This window comes from Montipora capricornis, chromosome 12, assembly GCF_036669925.1.
Source record: "Montipora capricornis isolate CH-2021 chromosome 12, ASM3666992v2, whole genome shotgun sequence".
NCBI classification, from domain to species: domain Eukaryota; kingdom Metazoa; phylum Cnidaria; class Anthozoa; order Scleractinia; family Acroporidae; genus Montipora; species Montipora capricornis.
Window position 1 is genome coordinate 5,308,112 of NC_090894.1, and position 20,530 is coordinate 5,328,641.

At 40.0% G+C, this 20,530-nt stretch overlaps 1 protein-coding gene and 1 pseudogene across 1 annotated transcript; both read right to left on the bottom strand.

Annotated features, from left to right (window-relative positions):
• Positions 1–6,413: 6,413 nt before the first annotated feature.
• Positions 6,414–9,683, bottom strand: LOC138026570 (sphingosine 1-phosphate receptor 2-like). Its single transcript, XM_068873967.1, has one exon. It carries the CDS (start codon positions 9,577–9,579, stop codon positions 8,488–8,490), a length of 1,092 nt encoding a protein of 363 aa, XP_068730068.1. The 5' UTR covers positions 9,580–9,683; the 3' UTR covers positions 6,414–8,487.
• A 4,780-nt stretch (positions 9,684–14,463) lies between these two features.
• Positions 14,464–17,594, bottom strand: LOC138025342 (uncharacterized; annotated as a pseudogene).
• Positions 17,595–20,530: the final 2,936 nt, after the last annotated feature.

A 20,530-nucleotide genomic window follows, 5' to 3' on the forward strand; every position in this document is an offset into this window, starting at 1 on the left:
GATAGGTCGAAAATTTTTAAAAACAAAGTCAAGGCCTTGTTTCTTTAACAGTGGTGTGACATGCGAATCTTTCCAAATAACAGGGAAAAATCCAGATTCAAGCGACAGGTTTATCATGGTTGTTGATATCGGAAGTAACTCATCAGGGCAATCTTTCATGGTGTTCGTAGGAACAGGATCGAGTAAACAGAATTTTGTTGGCGTTCAAAGCACAACTTTCATTAAATAGTCGATATCTACACGGAGAAAAGCAGTAAAGGCAGAAGAACACTGAGAAGAATGGCGGCTGATAGTACTGCATGAGTTCGGAATTGCATCAAGGCTAACGCGAAGATCGGATATTTTCTTGACGAAGAACGAACCCATGTCGTTAGCCAAAGTTAACTTGTCGCCGTGCTGTAAAAAGGGCGATTCTGCTGACTGATTTAACAGTTTCTTTGTAGCAGCAAAAAGCTTACGTTGATTATCAGAGATGTTGCTGATGAAATCTGTATAGAATTCACAACGAGACTTGTTCATAAGAAAGACAGCTTTATTCCGAAGAAGTTTGAAAGATCTCCGGTCAGATTCAGACTTTGTAGACCTCCAGTTGCGCTCAGCTATCCTCCGGAGACGTTTCACAGATCTGATCTCATCGGACAACCATGGGGCTTGAGCTCTTTGAATCATGGTTTTCTTCCGCCAAGGAGCATGTCTGTCAATGATGGATTTTAGAGTAGTGCCAAAACAACCAACGAGATCAGCAAGACGTTTAGGAGTGTTTAGTAACAATTCTGAATTACGAAGATCGTTCTTAAACTTGGGAAGATTAATCGATTTGATTTTCCGAAACCACGTTTCCTTGGCAGAGGATTCTGACTTAAAACCTTTTAAGTTAAACAATACAGTCGCATGGTCGGATAGAAAGGAGCCTAAAATTGGTGTGTCTTGAATGATACTGTCCATTTTCCTGGTTATGACTAAATCCAGTATATGTCCTTCAACATGAGTTGCAAAGTGGACATGTTGAGCTAGTCCAAAAGAATCAAGTAGGTCCACAAATGATTCTGCATCGGGTTTATCCACAGCATCAACATGTATGTTAAAGTCACCACATAACAATATTACAGCAAGAAACAAGGATGTAAGACAGCCAAGAAGGGAAGCCACGAAAGCAGTAGCTATTTCACGATGTAAAGCAGGTAACCAGCTGTACGACCGGCTTCAAACAAAAGAAGGCAAAAAAGGACATTGCAAATTAAGACATATTAAGGGAAAGGAAAGAAAGATGGAGACAATGCTTCAATACCCTTTTGAATGTGAAGGTGAGAGCGAATGTTTGCCTGAGGTACAACAAACTCAACGTGACAATCGAAGAAGTGAAGACAAATTAAAAGAGTATGAAAGTGGAAGGGTGCTCTGGTTCTGGTTTCGAGATAAATTTCCTGAAGCTACGATCTGGGAGGAAGAAAAGATGCCATTACAATGGGAAAACAGTGAGAAGGTTCCAATTTATAAAGAAAAAGGAGACCGACTCAACTGTGGAAACTACCGAGGTATCAAAAAGTAATGGAGCGTCGGAATCTCGGATCAGGGACTGAGGCAGCTAATCACCACCGATAACATGCAATTTGGATTAAGCAAAGGAAAAGGAGCAACTGATGCAATCGTCATTCTAAAGCAATTTGAAGAAAAGTGCAAAGAGAAAAAGAAGGGCTCTTCTTCACATTTGTATATCTAGAAAAGGCTTAAGATAGATTGCCAAGCGAGAAGTAATATTAGTCTACTGGTGTCTGACGAAATGAAATGTGCCGGAGTACCACAGTGAGGGAGGACTGTGAGCTGTTTTCTCTTTTAACTTGTGTTCACACAACCACTTTTACATTTCAAAGTATCGTTTATCTATTAGAGAAGATTAGTACAAAAATCTGGGAGACACCACTGTCCTGGCACGCGAAACGCTCTCTTCCGGTTGCCGTCCGCGTCTCAAAAACGCGCGTGCTTAAGCTCCCTACTGTCGAGGAGGAGGTGGGGAGACAAGACAGCCTCTGGGGACGGGAATGTTCGGGCAATTTTCCTTGGCGGGCAATCGCGTGGTACCTTTGGTTTGCTTTTGGTTATATTTTTCGATTACTTCCGATCTGGGTGAGCCACTAAAGCAATAGGATAAAACGTTATCAACTGTAGTGCCCGAAAGCCGTCAATCAACAGATTTGATTGGCAGCTCCTTTTGACATTTACTTTGTTTAATAATAACTCTTTCCGTCTGTACTTTCTGTCATTTGCAGTTTTTGTGCGGTCATCGCTTAGCACAGCGCATTTAAGTTCTGTGCTGGGCAAGCTAAATTATTTTCCCAAGGCGATGATTGGATCACCAATACGTTACCACCTCGAATTGTTATCTTTTTAATTAAATGATTTATAATGATAGGTAATCAACTTTTCAACCCCTAACAGTTCTTTAATAAGAGTAAAGACATTTCTCATATTGCCCAAGTTTGGAATATTTCAAACATATCAGTCTTGAATACTGGTTATTTCCTGACGTGTCAGTTCATATGATTCTACGTTATCAGCCTCGATGGATTGTTCGTATGTTCTGGTCTTTGTAATGAGGAGCTATTGACATAACACAAGCCCGAAATACAATTATTTTGCAAACTAGATTATCAACATACGCCTCGTTTACAATGCATCACTGAAACGTCCTATAAGAGCATGTCAAATCAGTAGTAAGTTGCACCTGGGAAACTAGGGCGATTTAAAAACACAAGATAGCGTTTGCAAGAGTTGGCGGCATTGAAGAACGGTGTCCTCTCTTATATCCGTAAAAATCGTACAGTTTTATCGTTTTATCTACGTTGAATCAGAATTTTTCCGTTTCGGAAGTTAAACACTGGTATTGTTATCGTTCAATTGACCGTGCTTATGAGTCTACATACATAAATGAATAAACCATCAAAGTTCTCGAGATTTACTATGGGGAAGGTTTTAGGCAGAAGGAAACGAAGTGTGTTTGAGTGGATCTGAGGAAGAAATGAAAGAAACTTGTTCATGTGACTTCTCACATGGAAATTAAAAAAAACATGACCTGTCGCGTACCAAACCCAAATACACCTTGTGATTTTTCATGGGCAGGGGGGGAGGGGGGAGAGGGAATGTGAACTGTGGTGTTTCCTTTGGTGGTACCTGGCAAAAAAAAGGGCAATCTTCCCTGAATGATTAATTATTCTGGAATGGAAATGTTAGAATTTGGGTTGTTTGATGCCATCAGCCACTTCAACATTGGAGCTGGAACTGTTTTTCTCTTGCTTGGGCATTAGAAATCAACCCGGGGAAATACACTGAGCCAAGGGTCCAGGTGCTTTGACTTCGATTGCATTCGTGGTGCAGAGTACAAAGAAAATGCTGAAAGGAAAAAGAGGAGAAAGGTCCTAATGGGACTAAAAAAGTAAAAGGAAAACAAGAATCAACAAGCAGAAAGTGTTGCTTGTGATACTGGTGCATTTTGACAAACTTCCTTTGCTAAGAGGTTGAAAAGAGAATTGCGGACCAATTAACCTATTTTAAAAGGCCTTTTTTCTCGCAAAATGAATTTTGATGAAAACGCGAGTACCTTAAAATGTCTAGTTAAAAATGTATTTAGGATAATTTCATGAAATTTTCTGAACACAAGTATGGATGATGCTTCTGTGCAATGAATCTAAAAGAAATACAAAGCCAAGAAAGCTAACCTTGGGAAGCCTCATTTTAGTCAAATAATTTTCAGTATACAAAACGTTTGACATTATTGACATTATTATATCTATAAAGATTATGCCCAGGAAAGTCTAGGGCCAAATTGTTTTTCGTTATAGAGTTACTGTTGTCCGTCTGAAACCTGAAAAATGAGGGCTTCTAGGGCGTGGTCACGATGCTGTGGCAACTAATTAATGATGCCAAAAATATTGCCAAACAACTTCTCTCACTGAGCGTTGTCATTTAAGACTCTAATAAAAATGATTGAAGCAATGCAAAGATTGTTTGACTTTTAAGGTATCATAGCATTTTAAATTAAAGACAAAATGGCGCCACATTCTGCTGTGTTAACAATTGACTTCGGGTGATTATTTGTATATGTAATAGGACTACATGCTGCCCAATTCGGAAATAATTGGATGAGAAAAATCTGAGGCCAGTCCAATTTGGCAGTCCTAGGAATTTTTTTAATCCAATTATTTCCAAATTGGACAGGTGTGATGGTGGGTTCGCTCACAAAACGAAGAAAGACAATGACACACAAGCATGAACTTATAAACAAGTATAAATTAATGATTTTAATTTGAGACGGACAAAAAAAGAAACCTAAACTTGCTTAATATTACAGACTAATTAGGGTACATAGGACTAACCTTACTTAAATAACTATCTATTCCTTTACAAAAAACTTGACGATAATACTAAATATACTAATTGCTTTACTTTAATAATTACAGTCAAACAATTCGGTCTTTCAACAAACCCGCAGAAAAAACCCTCAGCAAGTTCTTTCCCACCTCGGCGCTTCCTTCTCTTCTGGCAATCAATTTCTTCTTTCAAACTTTACTGCACCCGCGTCACTTTCTTCGGCTTTTCTCTTCTTCTTGTTTTTCTCAAGCTTCTTGAATTCTTTGAATAATTTTCCTCATTCACCGCCACTGACAAAGGGGTTTTGTCATCGATTCTTCCGACAGCTCCTGCTAATGGCTCTTAGTGCCTCAGGCTTTCGTTCTTCAACCCGTTGCTTTTCTGCTCGTCAACAAACCTTGTGCCACTTCAGTAATCAACCAACGCCCACGACTTTTACATCTATATATAGTTAACTAATTAATTCAAATTACGACTACAAGCAATGACTACATTACAACACTTAGAAATTCTATAACACTAAATCAGATAATGCATAATACACTAGGGAATCGTACAATTGGTAATTAACACTCACACTAACGAACAAGACGAGTGTCTAAAACTATCTACAAACTCCATAGGAATTGTCTGTCTGCTTGGCTTAAAGCACGAGATCACTTTTTTCGGTTTCCCTAACCCTGTGCTCACTTCAAGTTGTTGCCTTGAATTTGCAAATTCACGATCTCGCAAAATACTTTAGTTTCTGCCACAGTTTTTTACATGACGGTCCAAAGAGATCTGTATGACAGCCAAACGGCAAAGAACTGCATCTACACTGTAGCTCATGACGAGGAATATCCTCCAACTTTCTCGCTTCGTTACGCTGCTCCTTCCACTCTGAAAATATTCAGCGAAGTCTTTGTGCTCTTCCAAGTGTTTTAGTTTTGGTTTTTGCCTCTCATGTTGGCAGGCTCTTCTTCTGGCAACGTAAAAAATCTCTCCTTTGCGGTGATATCGCTGAAAAAGTCCTGATAAATGGTAAAATTTGGCACATCTCCTTGGTTATTATCATACGATCATTTCAGCAAATAATTGGTTATTATGCATAATCGTCGGACGGTCGCAGACATGAGATCGCAAAATTTGTCATATTTTCAAGAGTGCGGCAGTAAATGTGTTAAATCTTTTTTTTGGGGGGGGGGGAAGGGGGGCCTTTTTTTGTGTGTACATTTGCATAGATTACTCCTGCATGCCTATTTAATTACTCATGGGCTCCTGATTACAGTCAGAAAGGTTGCCCCTTGCGATTTTGATCGTCCATTCTGGAGATTCTCGTTATTCATTATTCCGCTGTTACGCCATTTTACCATATTTGGTTAAGAGAACACGCAAAATACGAGACGGTAATATACTGTAGTGTCCCGGTCAGGATCTGTTAAGAACAGAGCAAATACGGACGGGAGTTTTTCGATGAAAGAAATTGTTTTCAACATGATGCAATGACTGAGAATTTAGGGCCTGTTCACATAAAGACGGGTGACCCCAGGTAGGTGAGGTACCCCACCTTGGTGGGATAACCAATCTCTCCTTACGATTTCTCTTTTTTTCTTGATTGTGTTCACATGAGAGGTGGGGTATCTAAGCGAGGCGGGTTGCCAGGTCAGCCGGGCCGGGTAGCCCGCTTAGGTGGGGTAAGTTTTCTTCATGTGAATGCTGAAGGTAGGGGACCCTGCCTGATTGGGGTGATTTATCTTTAGTTTGAACATTCTGCCAAAGCATTTGGAAACCTCACCCCATCGCCCCGGGGCTATAAATATTGCATGTGAAGGCTCATTTTTTTTGTGTGTGTTTTTTTACTACTGGTAGACGGGGTACCTCACCTACCCAGGGTCCCCCACCTCCATGTTAACAGGCCCTTAGAGAATTTGGTTTGTGATCGCTTGTCACTCGTTATTTCGTTTATTCAATCAAGTAAGGACATTTGGCTGGCTTTTGTGCTGTTTACATAGATGTCGTTCGCACGCGCCCTGAAGGAAGTGTTTTTTTAACACTCTCACCAAATGCACCTCTGTAATACGGTCATCTCGTTATTGCAGCCACCTTTTTTTGGCCCGGCAAAACGGCCATACATTTTCTCATACAGAATCCTCGTTAATGCGGTTACCCGTTAATACGGCCAACGGCCACAATTTTAAATCCGAAACTGTAGAATCCTGTACCATTTTACCCCGTTAATACGGCCACTCGCGCTAAATTAAGAAAACCAAAACCCCCTTGACATGTCAATTTTATTGACCTTTGTTATTTACCACTGTAATCGAACTGCCGATTTACTTTACAGATTTCTGTCAGCAAGACTCCTCCCTATTTTCGATTCATTACAAAAATGATCTTGGGACTACTGTAACATCCAGTAAGGCAAATCGCAAAGGGATAATAAGTCATGGTGCTTTCATCACAAACACGATTGATACTTAAGTCTTTCGCGGATCGGTTGGGAAATTACGGCAGCTTCCGTTTTTTACAAGCATAGAAAGCTGGGCCTGTTCTTGTTTTGGTTTTAGGCTCAGAACGTACAGTACGTTTAACAATTATTTCAGCGTTTTACCTACTAAGCGAAGTTTCAAGCATTTTATACGATTACTGTACATACATTCCCGTTGTATGTCAGGGACATTTTTCTCATTGCTCGTATTTTTCTTTCCCCTGCGGGGCTCGGAAAAATATTACGCAACTCGCAATATTCACGCGTATTATATGTTAAACCATCGAATAAGATGAATTTATCCACTTTCGCCAAAATCTTTTCCAGTTCAGTGAAGTATTTCCTTTTACAGCTTCAAGGGATCTGGTTGGTTGAACAATCATCACTTCCCGCCATTTCTGACAAGTAATAGCTGGTTATTGTTTTACCCCAGACATGTCATATTGAGGGCTCCGAGAAAGACCCTTCCTTGAGATGCGGCAGGTTTTTTCCTGCTGTAAGTCATGTTTAACAAGTTGTTAGCCTTTTCTCAAGGTTTGAGGACAGAAGTGGAGCCTCGTGGGTGGAATATTCTTCTATCGTTTATCAATACTACTATCAGGCTTGGTAGCTTTTATCGGTTTACTTATCGAATTTTAAAGGAAAGGAAGCGAGTTAAGAATCGAAACTTATTTCACTGTCTCTTTCTAATTACCACATCATCATAGCATGACTAAGCATGCAGGTGTCTAAAGACTCTTCAATCTATGCAAATTTACTTACAAAAACCGAAAAAAAGACAAAAAAGATTAAACACCGGTACTGCCGCAATCTTAAAACAATTACTGTAAATTTCAGGATCTGATGTCCACGATCAACCGGCGATTATATATATTTTTTTCCTGAAATAATTATATATGATAATAAATGTTCAAAGGAAAAAGGATGTCCTTCTTATGGCCATCTTCCTCTGTTTTCGACGGGCTAATATCACGGATGTTTTGAGCAACTCTTTACCTATCTTTGGCCACTTCACAGAAACATCCCCGAAGGCACCGAGGCAGTCAATCGATCACGGACAACGAAATTATGGGCAAAATCAAGACTGGCGAAAAGTTAACTCAATTCCAGCCCCGATTATTATCGGCAAACTTTCGTCGATCCTGCTTTTGCCCTCGATTTCTTTATCAAGCCCCGACTCTTTACCAGCACTGAGAAATAAATGTGTGAAAAAACACTACCCAATTCTTTCAAGTTGCAACTCACTTAAAACCACCTTAGTTTAAAAAAAGACAACGATACGGAGTTTGAAAAGACAACCATAACTACAAATTTAAACAGGAGTAAGATTGAAAATTAATCAAGCGGCACTCATTTTGGGACATCTCCCTTTCATTTCTCTGCAAATCACAACTTGAAACAGTCAACTAAATTTAAGGTTTTGACGACGAATTACTTTAAAACCGTTCGTACTAGCTAAGCAGTTCATAAAAGAGCTCGACATGTTTCTCAATGAGAATGAGAAATAAATACGACAACGCAAGTTGTATTTTGAGGACATTGTTGCTAAGACCCTCAGTAATAAACGCCTTCAGTTTAGTAATTCTTATATTGTTCTGTGATGAATAGATTGCTTTTTTGGCGTCCCAGTTAATCAAAGAACTAACTTTGCTTTCTTAATCACTCGATGAAGAGCGGAATTTTTTCAATGCTGTCACTACAGCTCGTCTTACTTCTGAAATCTTCCAGCAGTAGAGAAGTGGGTTCAATAAAGAGTTTACGAACGCGAAAACCACTCCATATTGTCTGCATAGCACAAGAGTTTGTGACAGCTCACTTATGGTGCTAGACAACGCCATCATCGTAGGATATGGTAGATAACAAATCAGTAACGCCAACTGAATCCATATTACACTGGACACTGCCTTTTTGTGTTTTGCTATGCTGACTTCAATTGGCAGAGAACTGCTTGGTGGATCTTGACGAGAGCGCCTGTTTTGAACTCGAGTGCGATGTTTACGGAGGTTGAAGAAAATCCTAATATGTGAGAACGTGGAAGTGGCTAGACAAATGGAAAAAACTGTTTGCAGAAACCTTGTTCCAAATTCAGAACTCTTTACGGAGAAAGCTGAACAGACCATAACCAAAATCCAGAAAGTAAATATTATTCCGTACACACGTTTCAAAGTTACGGTTTCCCTGTACCGCATTCCCAATGACAAGGCCAGGAGTCTGTCTACGCTTATGGCACTCGTGGTCAATAAAGACACTCCACACAGTGCATAGTTGATGAAAAAACCAGTGGATAATGCAAAGTAGCAAACGCTCCAACGTTCTTTTATTGCAGATAACCAATATATAGCACCCAAAGGATTGGAAAGCACACCGACACAGAGATCGCTTGTCGCCAAGCTGCGAAGCAACAGTTTGGACGGTGAACCGAGTGTACACTCTTTCCGGAGGGCAACTAGTATTAAAACGTTTCCAAGGGATGTAAAAATGCACAGAAAAACAACAAAAGTTGAGAGAAATATCAAGTGGTGGCGGATTCCTTTGGTGAAACTTTCAGAGCAGAAGTACTCTACGTATAACTCATTCCCGGCAATCTCTGTAAGGTTCGCGTTCATTGACATGTTGTCGTTGTTGCTTTTCATTCTGCCAAACTGATTGAACTGAGAAAATGCAGGTGTTTTATGGGGTCCTACGACTAAATTATGCACATTTCTACTATTCAGTTTATGAGGCAATTTCGCGATGTGGTCTGTCATTTCATGCCTTTGGGGGATTTTTGCCGATTTGGTTGGGAATTACGGATGTGTCCCTTTTCTGCCAGTTTATTTAAAGGAATATTTAAATAAAATTCAAACCTTGCATTTACCCTATAGTACCCCCATATTGTTTTTATTACTATCAAATACATCAATAAAACAACGCGGGGTTGAGAATTTAATGCTTTACTTGAGAGTAACGATGCTGTTATTGATCGTTAACAACATCTACCTGAAGTTCCCCTGTGTGATACAATATTTTATACACACCCACGTTAAAGATTAAAAGCGAGACAGTGACGCCCCAGCCAATCACCAACATTGCCAGGCATGTGTGCTGTCGTGGATCACAAGAGATTTGACTGCTTTTGTGAACCCCTGCAACCTCAAGCTTTCTTTACAATATTTCCATTCAATCTAATGCAAGCTCAGTTGGATTTTTTTAGGATTGCCTGTTACCGCTTAAGTTGCTTGGTGTTTAGTTTTAATACTTTGTGATGATTTTTCTAACTTTCTTTTCATCTTCATCTCGCGTCATTTAAATACAGTAAAGCCCCTCGAGTAAGAACCTTCCATTTTATAATTTAGCCTAAACAGGTTCTTAAATGAATGGTAATTAACAGAAACTTAGGCTAAGTATTTAGATAGTAGAATTTAGTGATAATTGGCCTTTTTTCCCTATGCAGCAGTCAGGTTTGCCCTATCCCCTTATAATACATAGATTTAGCCATGCTCCCGGGTTATTTATCACATTTATTTTGCGTTCGTTTGAAAACATGGGTCCTCAAAGACCTATGAGACTAATTGACTTTTCTGGACTTAATTATTTATAGCAATGTGGCTTAGAATATCTCATTTTAAAGGTTATAAAATAAGCTTTCAGTAAATAAAAATTAAGCTTAAAAACCGAGGACTTTTCAGAAAAATAACCTTAAGTACAAAAATTCGCAAAAATATTGTTCTGGTACAAACGTTTTAATTTAGTTAACGAACATTTGCACAAAATTTGGTTAACAAGACGAATCTGTGAATATTCAAAAATTGTTTTAAGTGTGTCAACACCTGTCTTTTCTCCATGACGACAAACAAAGGCGATTGTGTTTTGCATAATTAATTACGCATCGGACTTCGATGGGCAAAAAAATAATATATATATTTAGCCAAGCCTAAAAGCGGAGCTCCCGTTTCTAACTCCAGAAAGCAATATGGTGCATATGGAGATAATTTTGCCTCCTCATAAAGTTCAAAATTTTTCGAACACATCTGTCAGCAGTAAACAAACAAGCATTGCAAACGATAACCAACAATTTTAATCAATAACTAAAACTAAAATTGCATCATGATCCACAGTAATCTCTTTCAAAACATTTTCCGTTTAACTGATAATCTTTACACGCTCTCTCTTGAGTTTAGAAAAACAGAAAAATCTTACTAAATAACTTTGAAAAATTAAGCTAATAGCCCACTTTCAATATATTAAAATTCAGTCCTAAACCTGGCAAAAGGCATCATCTCGAGGCTCTGGTTAATAACTATAAGGATTTGTATGAGTTGATTCCCCAGAGCCTCGAAATGATGTCTTTTAATACATCGAAAGTGGGCTGTTAAAGAGTAGTAAATTCGCTTACTCGACTGCAATTGCACAGTCAAACAAAGCAGCTTATAATCTCCCTCGCAGCCGCTTTTAGTCTCTTCACGCAACGCTCCTCTCCACAAACGGCTGCTCACATTCGAACAACATTCCTTTCCCTTTGTAGTCTTTGCGCCAATGAGATCACTGACATTGTTTCTTATGTGACCAATCAGAGCACAGGAGATTGTAATCAACATCGTTTTTGCCTAGTCTCCCTCGCAGCCGTTTTTAGTCTCGTCACGCAACGCTCTTCCCCAAAAACGGCCGTTTGTGGTGAGGAGCGTTGCGTGACGAGACTAAAAACGGCTGCGAGGGAGATTAAGCAGCTTACGACTGGAAATCCATTTCACACAAAAAGCCTATAAATTTAACTGTTGAAATATGCCAGAATCTCAGGCCTTCTTCGTTATTTTAGCAAGTTTTACAAAATATGTGAGGCAGCGAGGAATGCATTAAGAAATAAACGTTTACCTGAAAGCCAACCGTTGTAAGCAGACCTTTTCACGGTTTCTGAAGCCATAATAGGGAGCTTAAGCAACGACAGCGGCGAAGATATCGAGAACGTCATCTCAAAATATAAATTCGCGTTATTTCAATCTTTATTGGCTATTTCAACCTTTTTAATATGACAAGGGTGTGGTAGTTCCTCAAAAATGACACTGGTCGGAATGGCACTTTATTTAGGGAAGAAGATGAAAATTTATCCTCAAGTGCTGGTGTTCTTCATGAAACCTCAAACTGGGCCATTTCACGTTGCTTTTTTGCTGACGACGGCAAAGAAATGGACAAAAGTGAAAAGCTATTGTTTTTTTCCCATCTGTGACGTTCTCGTTTCCGTCGCCGTTGTCTTTGCTTAAGTGAATGATATTGATAAAATGACTAAAAGTATTTTAAAATTTTTGAAATCTGCCCTTTTGCAGCGGAGTTATAGAGGTTTGAGCCAAAATCCCGTGCATTCACGGTAATTTAAGGAAGTTCGCGCCCAAAATGTTTCCACGTACAGATTTTTTTAAAACTTGTCACGCAGAAAGGTAATGGTCTACTTTTACCAAAAAGGCGAAAAAAAAAAAAAAAAATAGGGGGTCACCGTGCTTGTTTTCGAGATCATGAGGTGCACTTTTAAAAGCTTGCGTCATTTTAAGACGATCTTAGCTTACAACTGTCAGCAATAACAAAGCTACATTGGTGAAATTTAGATCAGGTAAACATACTTAGTTCAACATTACTAATATAACTAAATAAACTTTTGCAGCTGATGTCTTTTTCTGTGATGAAATAGACCTTGAAAAACGATACATATTAGTCAAAGAACGAAAACTGCGGTCGCACGAGAACATAAAAGGCGAAATATTTGTAACTTCTCACGTACAGATTTTTTTTGTTTTTTGTTAAAATGGACAAAATCAAGAAAGGAAGGGATCTACGGAAAGAAAAATGGGGGTCACCTAGCATTCAAGCGAGTAAAATCGCTGCGAAGTTCTCAAAGCGATTGTCTATTCGCACTGTCACGTCATTGCGTGACATTTCCGAGAAAACGTGGGTCCACAGCCATCCCATGATGTCACACGCTTTCACGTTTCATTCTTGTGAAAAATGTTTGCGCCTTAAGCATCGTATTTACATTTGTGGTCTGGGATGCATGATGTGTGCGTGACATCCGCGAAAAAATGCGCAGTAGCAATGGGCGCGAACGCGTTTGCCCCCTAACCAAGATGGCGTCAGAACCGTGAAAAGATCTATTAGTGTTTTGTCTCTCGCTCAGTCTCTCTCGCTCTATTTCTCTTAGCTTTGCGGTGTTCTTCATCGAAATTTTCTCTTCTTCTCCTTCCTCGGCTTCTCTTGAGACTTTCTTCTCGTAAATTTCTCAAATTTCGTCGCCTCTTCTCTCCTGCTCTTTTCTGCTCTTTAATCTTTATCCTGTTGCTCTTTATAAATAAAAACCTTATGCAACAAGAGGGCTGATGGGGGAGGACGGCAAACAATTTTTATGTGACCCGCGTGACAGCTAATTACGCATGAATTTGACGCTCTTTCCGGTCTGCATTTGCCGTCCTACCAGCGTTGAATTTGACGTTGTCAGGAAAACGTGAGTTTGTTTCTTCCTTTATTTCTTTTGCAAATCATCATTTTTCCTTGTCGAATAAGTAAATGTGAAAAGTGCTGTATCTCCAAATTTTTCTTCAGTACAAAAACATTTTTCGGCTGTGAAAAGCTAATTTTATGGTCTCTTTTTAAGCCCTCCACATCGTCAAACTCGGCTATGTTTGTTTTGTTTATAGTGGAGTTATTTTCATTGAATCTAAGCCACTTACAGGGTCTTCGTTCAATCTAATTCTTATTATCATTTGCAAGAACAATGTGAAGTGTTTTGATATCAAAGACATCAAACTTAATTAAAAAGGGAAAAGACACGTTTTTACTTCAACCGCTTCGTTGTTGTTTTGATTGTGTTTTATCGACAAGAAAAAAAATTGCGTCGCTATGTATGAACTTCTTAAAAGGATTTCTGGTCTTGCTAATAACCGCCAAAGGCCCATACTGATCCAAGTTAATTTTTTTAAGAGTTCAAAACAGTGAAATGGCGACTTTTATTAATAAAGCAATGAAGTATGATTTGTTTCCTCGGCGGTCCGCATGCTGTTCTTTTTTTGGGGGGGTTGTTGTGCATATGTTGTACCCGAAATATTGGTCAAATGTAAATAAATCACCAATTTTCCCTTCATATCTCTTTCCCCTCAGGTTTTAAAGTCCTGCATAAAAGAACTTGAGAACTTCACTACTGATTTTCTTTTTTATAAAAGATGTTGACGGTGGTTGCATTCGAACATTCCACTAGTCTGTATGTGAGAGAAAATACCAAAATTAAACGAGGCTTACCTGTACGGTGAAGTTTGATTTGGGTTCTGTGAGTCATTGGTCGTGAGTGAGGGAGTCATGTGTGAGAAAGCGCACGAGCCCGTGAAGATCACGGGTAGGGTAATAACACACGGGTGGGCGCATGACTCCTTCGCTACCGACCAATGACTCACAGAACTTAAATCAAACTTCACCTTACAGGTAAGCCTCGTTTAATTTTGGTATTCTGTTTCGTCATTGGTCATTGGTCGCTATGGAGTCACGTGAGATTTTAAAGCAGTGTGAGTGCGAACACAAATAGGACAGCAATGATTTATAACAATATGAATCTGCTTTAATACCATGCTCTCTTAGCGAAACTATCTTAGTTGTCACCACATCCAGCGTTAAGAAGTTCAGCCAAAAAATTCGCTCGGTGTTCCACTGGTTTGTGCTAAAACTTGGTAGAGGTGGACTCCTGGGATCACCCAGCACATAATTGTGGTAATAGAAATGCTGTTCCCTTTAGCTGCAGATGTAGAGGCTGACCTGGTGCTGTGGGCACCATACTTTGAAGTGTCAATTCCAGCGCCAGCCAATGTAGTCTTAACCCATCTGCTTACTGTATCAGGGGAAACAGCTTTGTGAGGCTTAGTGTAACTAACAAAAAGCTGCTTGACATCACCTCGAAGAATATCTCTACGATCCAGATAGTGCTGAAGATGCTTTACAATACAAAGACTAACATCTGGTGCATAGGCTTGAAACTCAATGTAAGCTAAATGTTTACCAGGTCTCGAAGTTTTCAACAATAAGTTAATGAAAAACACACACTTATCAAAACTTATTTGCATACAATCAATTGATAATGTATGCAGAATCTGGTGACACTGTCCCCAAAAGCAGCGCCATCAACATGACCACTTTCAAAGTCAGGTTCTTCAAACTAAGTTTCTCAGGTGACCCAAGTTTTGCTAGGTAGTCTAATACCACCGTCACATCCCAAGTTTCTTGATACCTTGGTAGAAAGGGTCTGCATTCGAAAATTCCCTTGATGAAACGACAAACTAAAGGATGCTGTCCAAAAGTATAATGCTCTGATGTGAAACAAACAGTACATAAAGCGCACCGGGCTGTATTGAGGGCACTATATCCAATCCCTGTTTGGTACAGTTCTGCCAGGAACTGATTAGTCCAATGTTCTAGAGTCGCTGAAAAAGGATTAATCTTTCTTTGACTACAGTACTGTTCCCATTTAGCGATAAATGGTTTATATTTTTGTTGAGTACCCCGTCTCCAGGACTGCAGGATGAGTGAGGTAGCCGATTCCGAAAGGCTTCTGCCTTCAAGGGATTTCCGGACAAGTGGCATATCAAAAGGGTGAGCTTCTGATGTAGTGGATGCACCAAGTCTGGCTGTTGAGGTAGAAATAAGGTGTGTTTCTTTTTTGGAATTATAAGGGGTTCCTGAACCAGCAGTCTCATTACCAATGGCCACCGGGGTTGAGTCGGCCAGCATGGCACAACTAACATTCCTGTGGCCTCCTCTGCTTGGATTTTCTGTAACACTTTTGCCTGGGTGATACTAAAGTGAGGAAAAGCATAAAAAACGTAAGGTTTCCAAGAGATTGAAAAGGCATTAATAGCCATTGCTTCCGGATCAGGTTGGTAGGCGACAAGTGGTACTTAAGCCTAGAGGCAAACAGGTCAATCTGAGCCGCAGTTTCTTTTCTAGATTTCCTGGACTCTGCATCAGCTAGAGTATTCTCTATTCCTGGGATATGATTTGTGGTTGACCACATGTTAACTTTCAAGGCACCATGCCCAGAGCGTACGGGTTAGATCATTTCTCTTTCTGGAATGGCTAGTGCCCATTTTACCTAAATCTGACACAGCAGTCATATTATCTATTCGCATATGGACATGCTTTACTGACAACTCTTTATGAAATGCCTTGAGAGAAAACAATACTGCAAGCATTTCAAGATAATGAATGTGATAAGAAGCCTCTTCAGGGGTCAGGGGCCCCTCAATCTTTACATTATTGAGTACTCCTCCCCAGCCTTCTGTACTTGCATCTGTGTATAAAGTAATCTCTGACTGGGGAGGGTTCATAGGTTTTTGCAGTGACCCTGCTGAGTGTATCCACCACTGCAAGTCACTGCGAGACAACTCAGACAGTGACATAAAACAAAGTTACCCTTGTTTAAGCGCAAGGCCTCAGTTTTTTCCATGTCCAGCGACCTAGTATTTTAACACTTGAGATTTAAAATAACTCTCAAAGAGCCATCCTTTTTGGCCCTGGTGAAAATAGGAGAGATATATTCCCCTTCTTCGTGACAACTTGGGTTAATAACACCTTTAGCAAGTAGTGTATCTATTTCAGTAACAATGACATTCTGTTCATCCAAATCAAGGATTTTCTCTCTGGGGGCTACTCTGATAAATTCAATTGGCTGGCCTAAGATCATTTGCAATATCTCAGGGTCTGAGGTTAAGGCCTGCCACTGATTATAATATTCTCTCAGCCCCCTGCTTTAAAGCAGTGAACTTTGTGCTCAAGATACTGTCAGGATATCAGAGCATTTCACTGGATTTCTTCTCGGTTTCCTGTGGTTTGTAGAAATTGTTTTGTGGCGGGTAAGACCGGCCCTCTTCCCTAAAAAAGGCTTTCCACTAGAGTGAGAAGATTTGCCCTTCCAGCCATCGCTATGGTTTTGGTAAGATAGCTTTGCGGTAGTCGTATGGCCAATTCTATTAGTCGCTTTGATATTGTTAAGCTGAGATTGCAGCTCATCGCCAAATAACAAGCCCGTGATGGGTACGTGAGAGCCACACAACGAGGAATATTCGTTATTTAGGTGCGATTTGATAGCGTCACGTCGACAGTAAGACAGCTCAATATTTACATGGTCTAACAATGCCAGAGCATCAGCGTTTTACTTAACTAATATCCCCAATGTCACAGTGAGAGCCGGCGCTGAGGTCTTGTCAGGATCTGCATGGATAGCCAGCAGTGTGGCGGTCGACTTGGCGACGGCACTACCGACTTTAACAACGACTTTCTGCATGTTTGCAAGGCGTAAATACGCGCTCCTGGTCCCGAGCCTGAGCCCGAGCTTATTCCATATCTCGGGGTTGACCTTTAGCACAGTTAATTTCTCACAATTAGCGGGTCGATTGTGTTTCGCCAATTTTTCTTTTAATTTGACTTCCTCCAACTTAGAACCCCACCGCTTATTGACGATATCTGCCAATTTCTGAGCGACTTTCGGGTCAGTTTGCTGGTCCGACTCAAAAACTTGAGCAATTTCATTGAGCAATGCGTCCTCTGCGGAGCTTCCCCGTTTTGGCGGGTCGCCGTTGGGCGGGCAAGTGAGTGCCTCGGAATCCGACTTTTCAGGATCTGAATCTCCGCTATCGCTCATCGAACTAGCTGCAGGAGGTTTTCTTCTCCTTTTCGGTGGTGTAGCATGGTCTTCTGGTTCTTCAGCTAACCGTTTCATTGCCTTTTCCATGGACAGCATGGTGGAACTCATTTGGGTCATGGCTGACAAGAAGTTAGCAAGCACGTTGTCTGTACCCTGTGACTCCGTAGCGACCAATGACCAATGACGAAACAGAACTATTTTTTTGCTTGCTTTTGATGAGGATACTACCAAAGTGTGATTAAGGAGTACAAGGCCCAGTTGTTGTTGTTGTTGTTGTTGTGCTGGACCTAATTTAATGCAAACTGACAAAAACAGTAGCTAGCTTTCCATTCATTTGCATTAGGTTCAACACATGAAAATTTTGACATTTGAACTGACCCTGAGAAACTCATAGGCACGAGGAGGTCCTCCTAGCTTCAACAAAGGAATTAAATTTCTGTACACTAGCATTAGAATTGTGTAGATTTCGAAAATATTTATACCCATTAGCACCTACATTTCGATGAACCGCGTCTGCAAAAGGTACTAGATCGGCTGGTGATAGCCATGGCTGGTTAAGATTAGTCGGTAACTGACCATCCTGGGCAAAGATTATGAAAGATTAAACTGAACATTTCGTTCACAATCATGCTGATTTGAGGGACGGCCAATCCAAATCTAAGTACCATATTTATCTACAGGGATAACAAAAAAGGCCTTAAATCCATGCAGAGAGCTTCATCACAGATGTGAACGTAAAAACGGTTTTTACATATGATCTTCTCAGGGAGATTCAACACGTCGAGAAAAGTGTACATATCGTGTTTGAAAAAGCGAAATTCGCTCTTTGTGACTACCAACACTGAGAGTCATGTGATTAGTGCAAATTGACGAGGGAGTGGTTTTTTTGTGTATGGAAGTTCAAAGTGGTCGCTACAGCTCGAAAACCGCCAAAAGTGGAGTGTTTGTGAGCGCGGACATGTGAGATGTCACACTAGGATAAAGTGGTTGTTTTACATGGTGTCTGGTGTTCGGTGTTTACTCGCCTGCCATTGAATCGGTAGTGGTTTGGTGGTGACACTCTTGCATTTGGCGTTTGTCAAGTTATCAAGATCAAATTTGTCGTATCTCCAGTGAATGAATTCAACTCGTACAGGAAAAGAAGTTCTTCATCGTCTGTTAGTTTCGTGTCGTTTGCTCTCATAAGAGCATCTCTTGCATCTCTAAATATAGTCATTTCAGGAGTGAAACACACAAAAGCCGCGCCGGGTTTGAGGTTTTTCCCTGGTTTTACAAGTATGAAACTGAAATACAGATTTTGTTGAATTTTAAATGTTATAGAGATTATTTCTAACATTATCTTGTAATGCTAAATGGGAAGATATCACCGTCCAGTTTATTTAAAAAAGAAAAATATATAGAAATGCTTATATCGTTGCCATCGTAACGTAATTTTGGAGGGAAATGTAATGTGAGAAATCTATGATGGGTACTGAATATCCTCGCCAAATTTCGTCTTGATATGATTACCCTAACAGTATCTAAGGACAGAATATGTTTATTTGTTTGAAAAAATTAAGGAGAAACTATTTTGAGCCTCCTAAGTCTTACTCTTTCCTTCAAATCCGTCCGTACCATTCCAGTTATAAGACACTTCGCCCATACTGTATTATATAAAGAAGATAAAATAATCACGAAGTACTTAAAATAGCTCTAACTTATATTCTGAAATGACGTTTTCGTCGCTGTATCCGTCGTGGTTCCTTCTTCCTAATACCATAGAAGACGCAAAAAAGACTTTGTCTTCCCCGAAAGAAATACCTAGGGCTCCAACACCAACAGCAAATCAGTGCTCAGAACTGCATGCAGTGCCCTGTTCTGATCCTTGCCTGGAAGAATATTGCTAACATAGAACATTGCCTTCATTTTTGTGCGGTTGTGGTTGACATGTTCCGTGTAGTGATTGCAATGATTGACAGTACTCCGTATAAGGACTTAATCGTTGGTAATAAATCACATGTAATCAGATATACAAAAACATTGAAGCAGAAGCAATCAGGCGATGTAAGAAAAAGGTTAGAAGGCCTTAGAGGAATAAATATTAATCACAACGTACAGTCTTAATTCATTACATTCCGGAATATACGTTGCTATAGGGACCATTATAACAAAGGCGGACATTTGGGCTCACGTGAGCTTACGTCTGCAACAGACAATTCGAGTGGGATTTATATGAGGTAGGCCCCTGCGTGCCAATTTGTGACCAAACCTCTGGCGACGTTTCAGCCTCTCTCGGCGACTGATGATAACCTGCAATCAGGCCCATTTTTAGTTTCGCCCATATGTACCCTTATATCATCGCTTGCTAAAACTGGTGTTTTTCATTTCGCCAACTCCACAGTATGTATCGCGCGAAACTAAAATAGAGCCTGATCGCAGATTAGGCGACTGACTGTCTAGCCGAGAGCGGGAGGCGGTTGTATAGGAGGGCTGTGGCTAACCGCGTTCTTTTACAGTTTGTAAACAACTCAACCATAAACGTAAGCAATCGTTGTAGGAATCTACTCAAAAGAAAGATGTTGTCAAGACACCTGCTGCTATAAAACAAACTTAGAAACCCATGAGGTTGTGTCAGTTAACACAAATGGCAATTTTTCTTTCTAGGCTACCGGTTTATCCAGACTAATCTTTTCGTTATTCAACGCTAAACACTTTCTGAAGATACGAAATGTTACCTATTCCAAAAAATAGCAAAGTCTTCTTTCTGTTATCATTACTTTTTAATACTCACGTATGGCATTAATCATTTTCTATTATACGACTTTTGTCTTTCCTTTCTTTGTCCATAGCGATCTTTGGGTAAAGTTTTTGTGTCCTTAATCATCGTCTCGCGTCATATAAATGTAGTACTCTGCGTGTTGCTGTTTAAAAAAAAATAAGCAAAGTTATCAGCCCAAAAAACCAAATAAATACAAAAGCGTAAATACCAAGAAAAAATGTTTTCCTTCTTTAGTGGAAATGTACAATCCGTGGAAAATAAGTTTTTTTGCCAGAGAAGGAAAAACGCTAGAGTC

Excerpts from the sequence above, each read along its gene's own strand:
- LOC138026570 (XM_068873967.1), bottom strand. The coding sequence starts at position 9,579 with ATGACAGACCACATCGCGAAATTGCCTCATAAACTGAATAGTAGAAAT.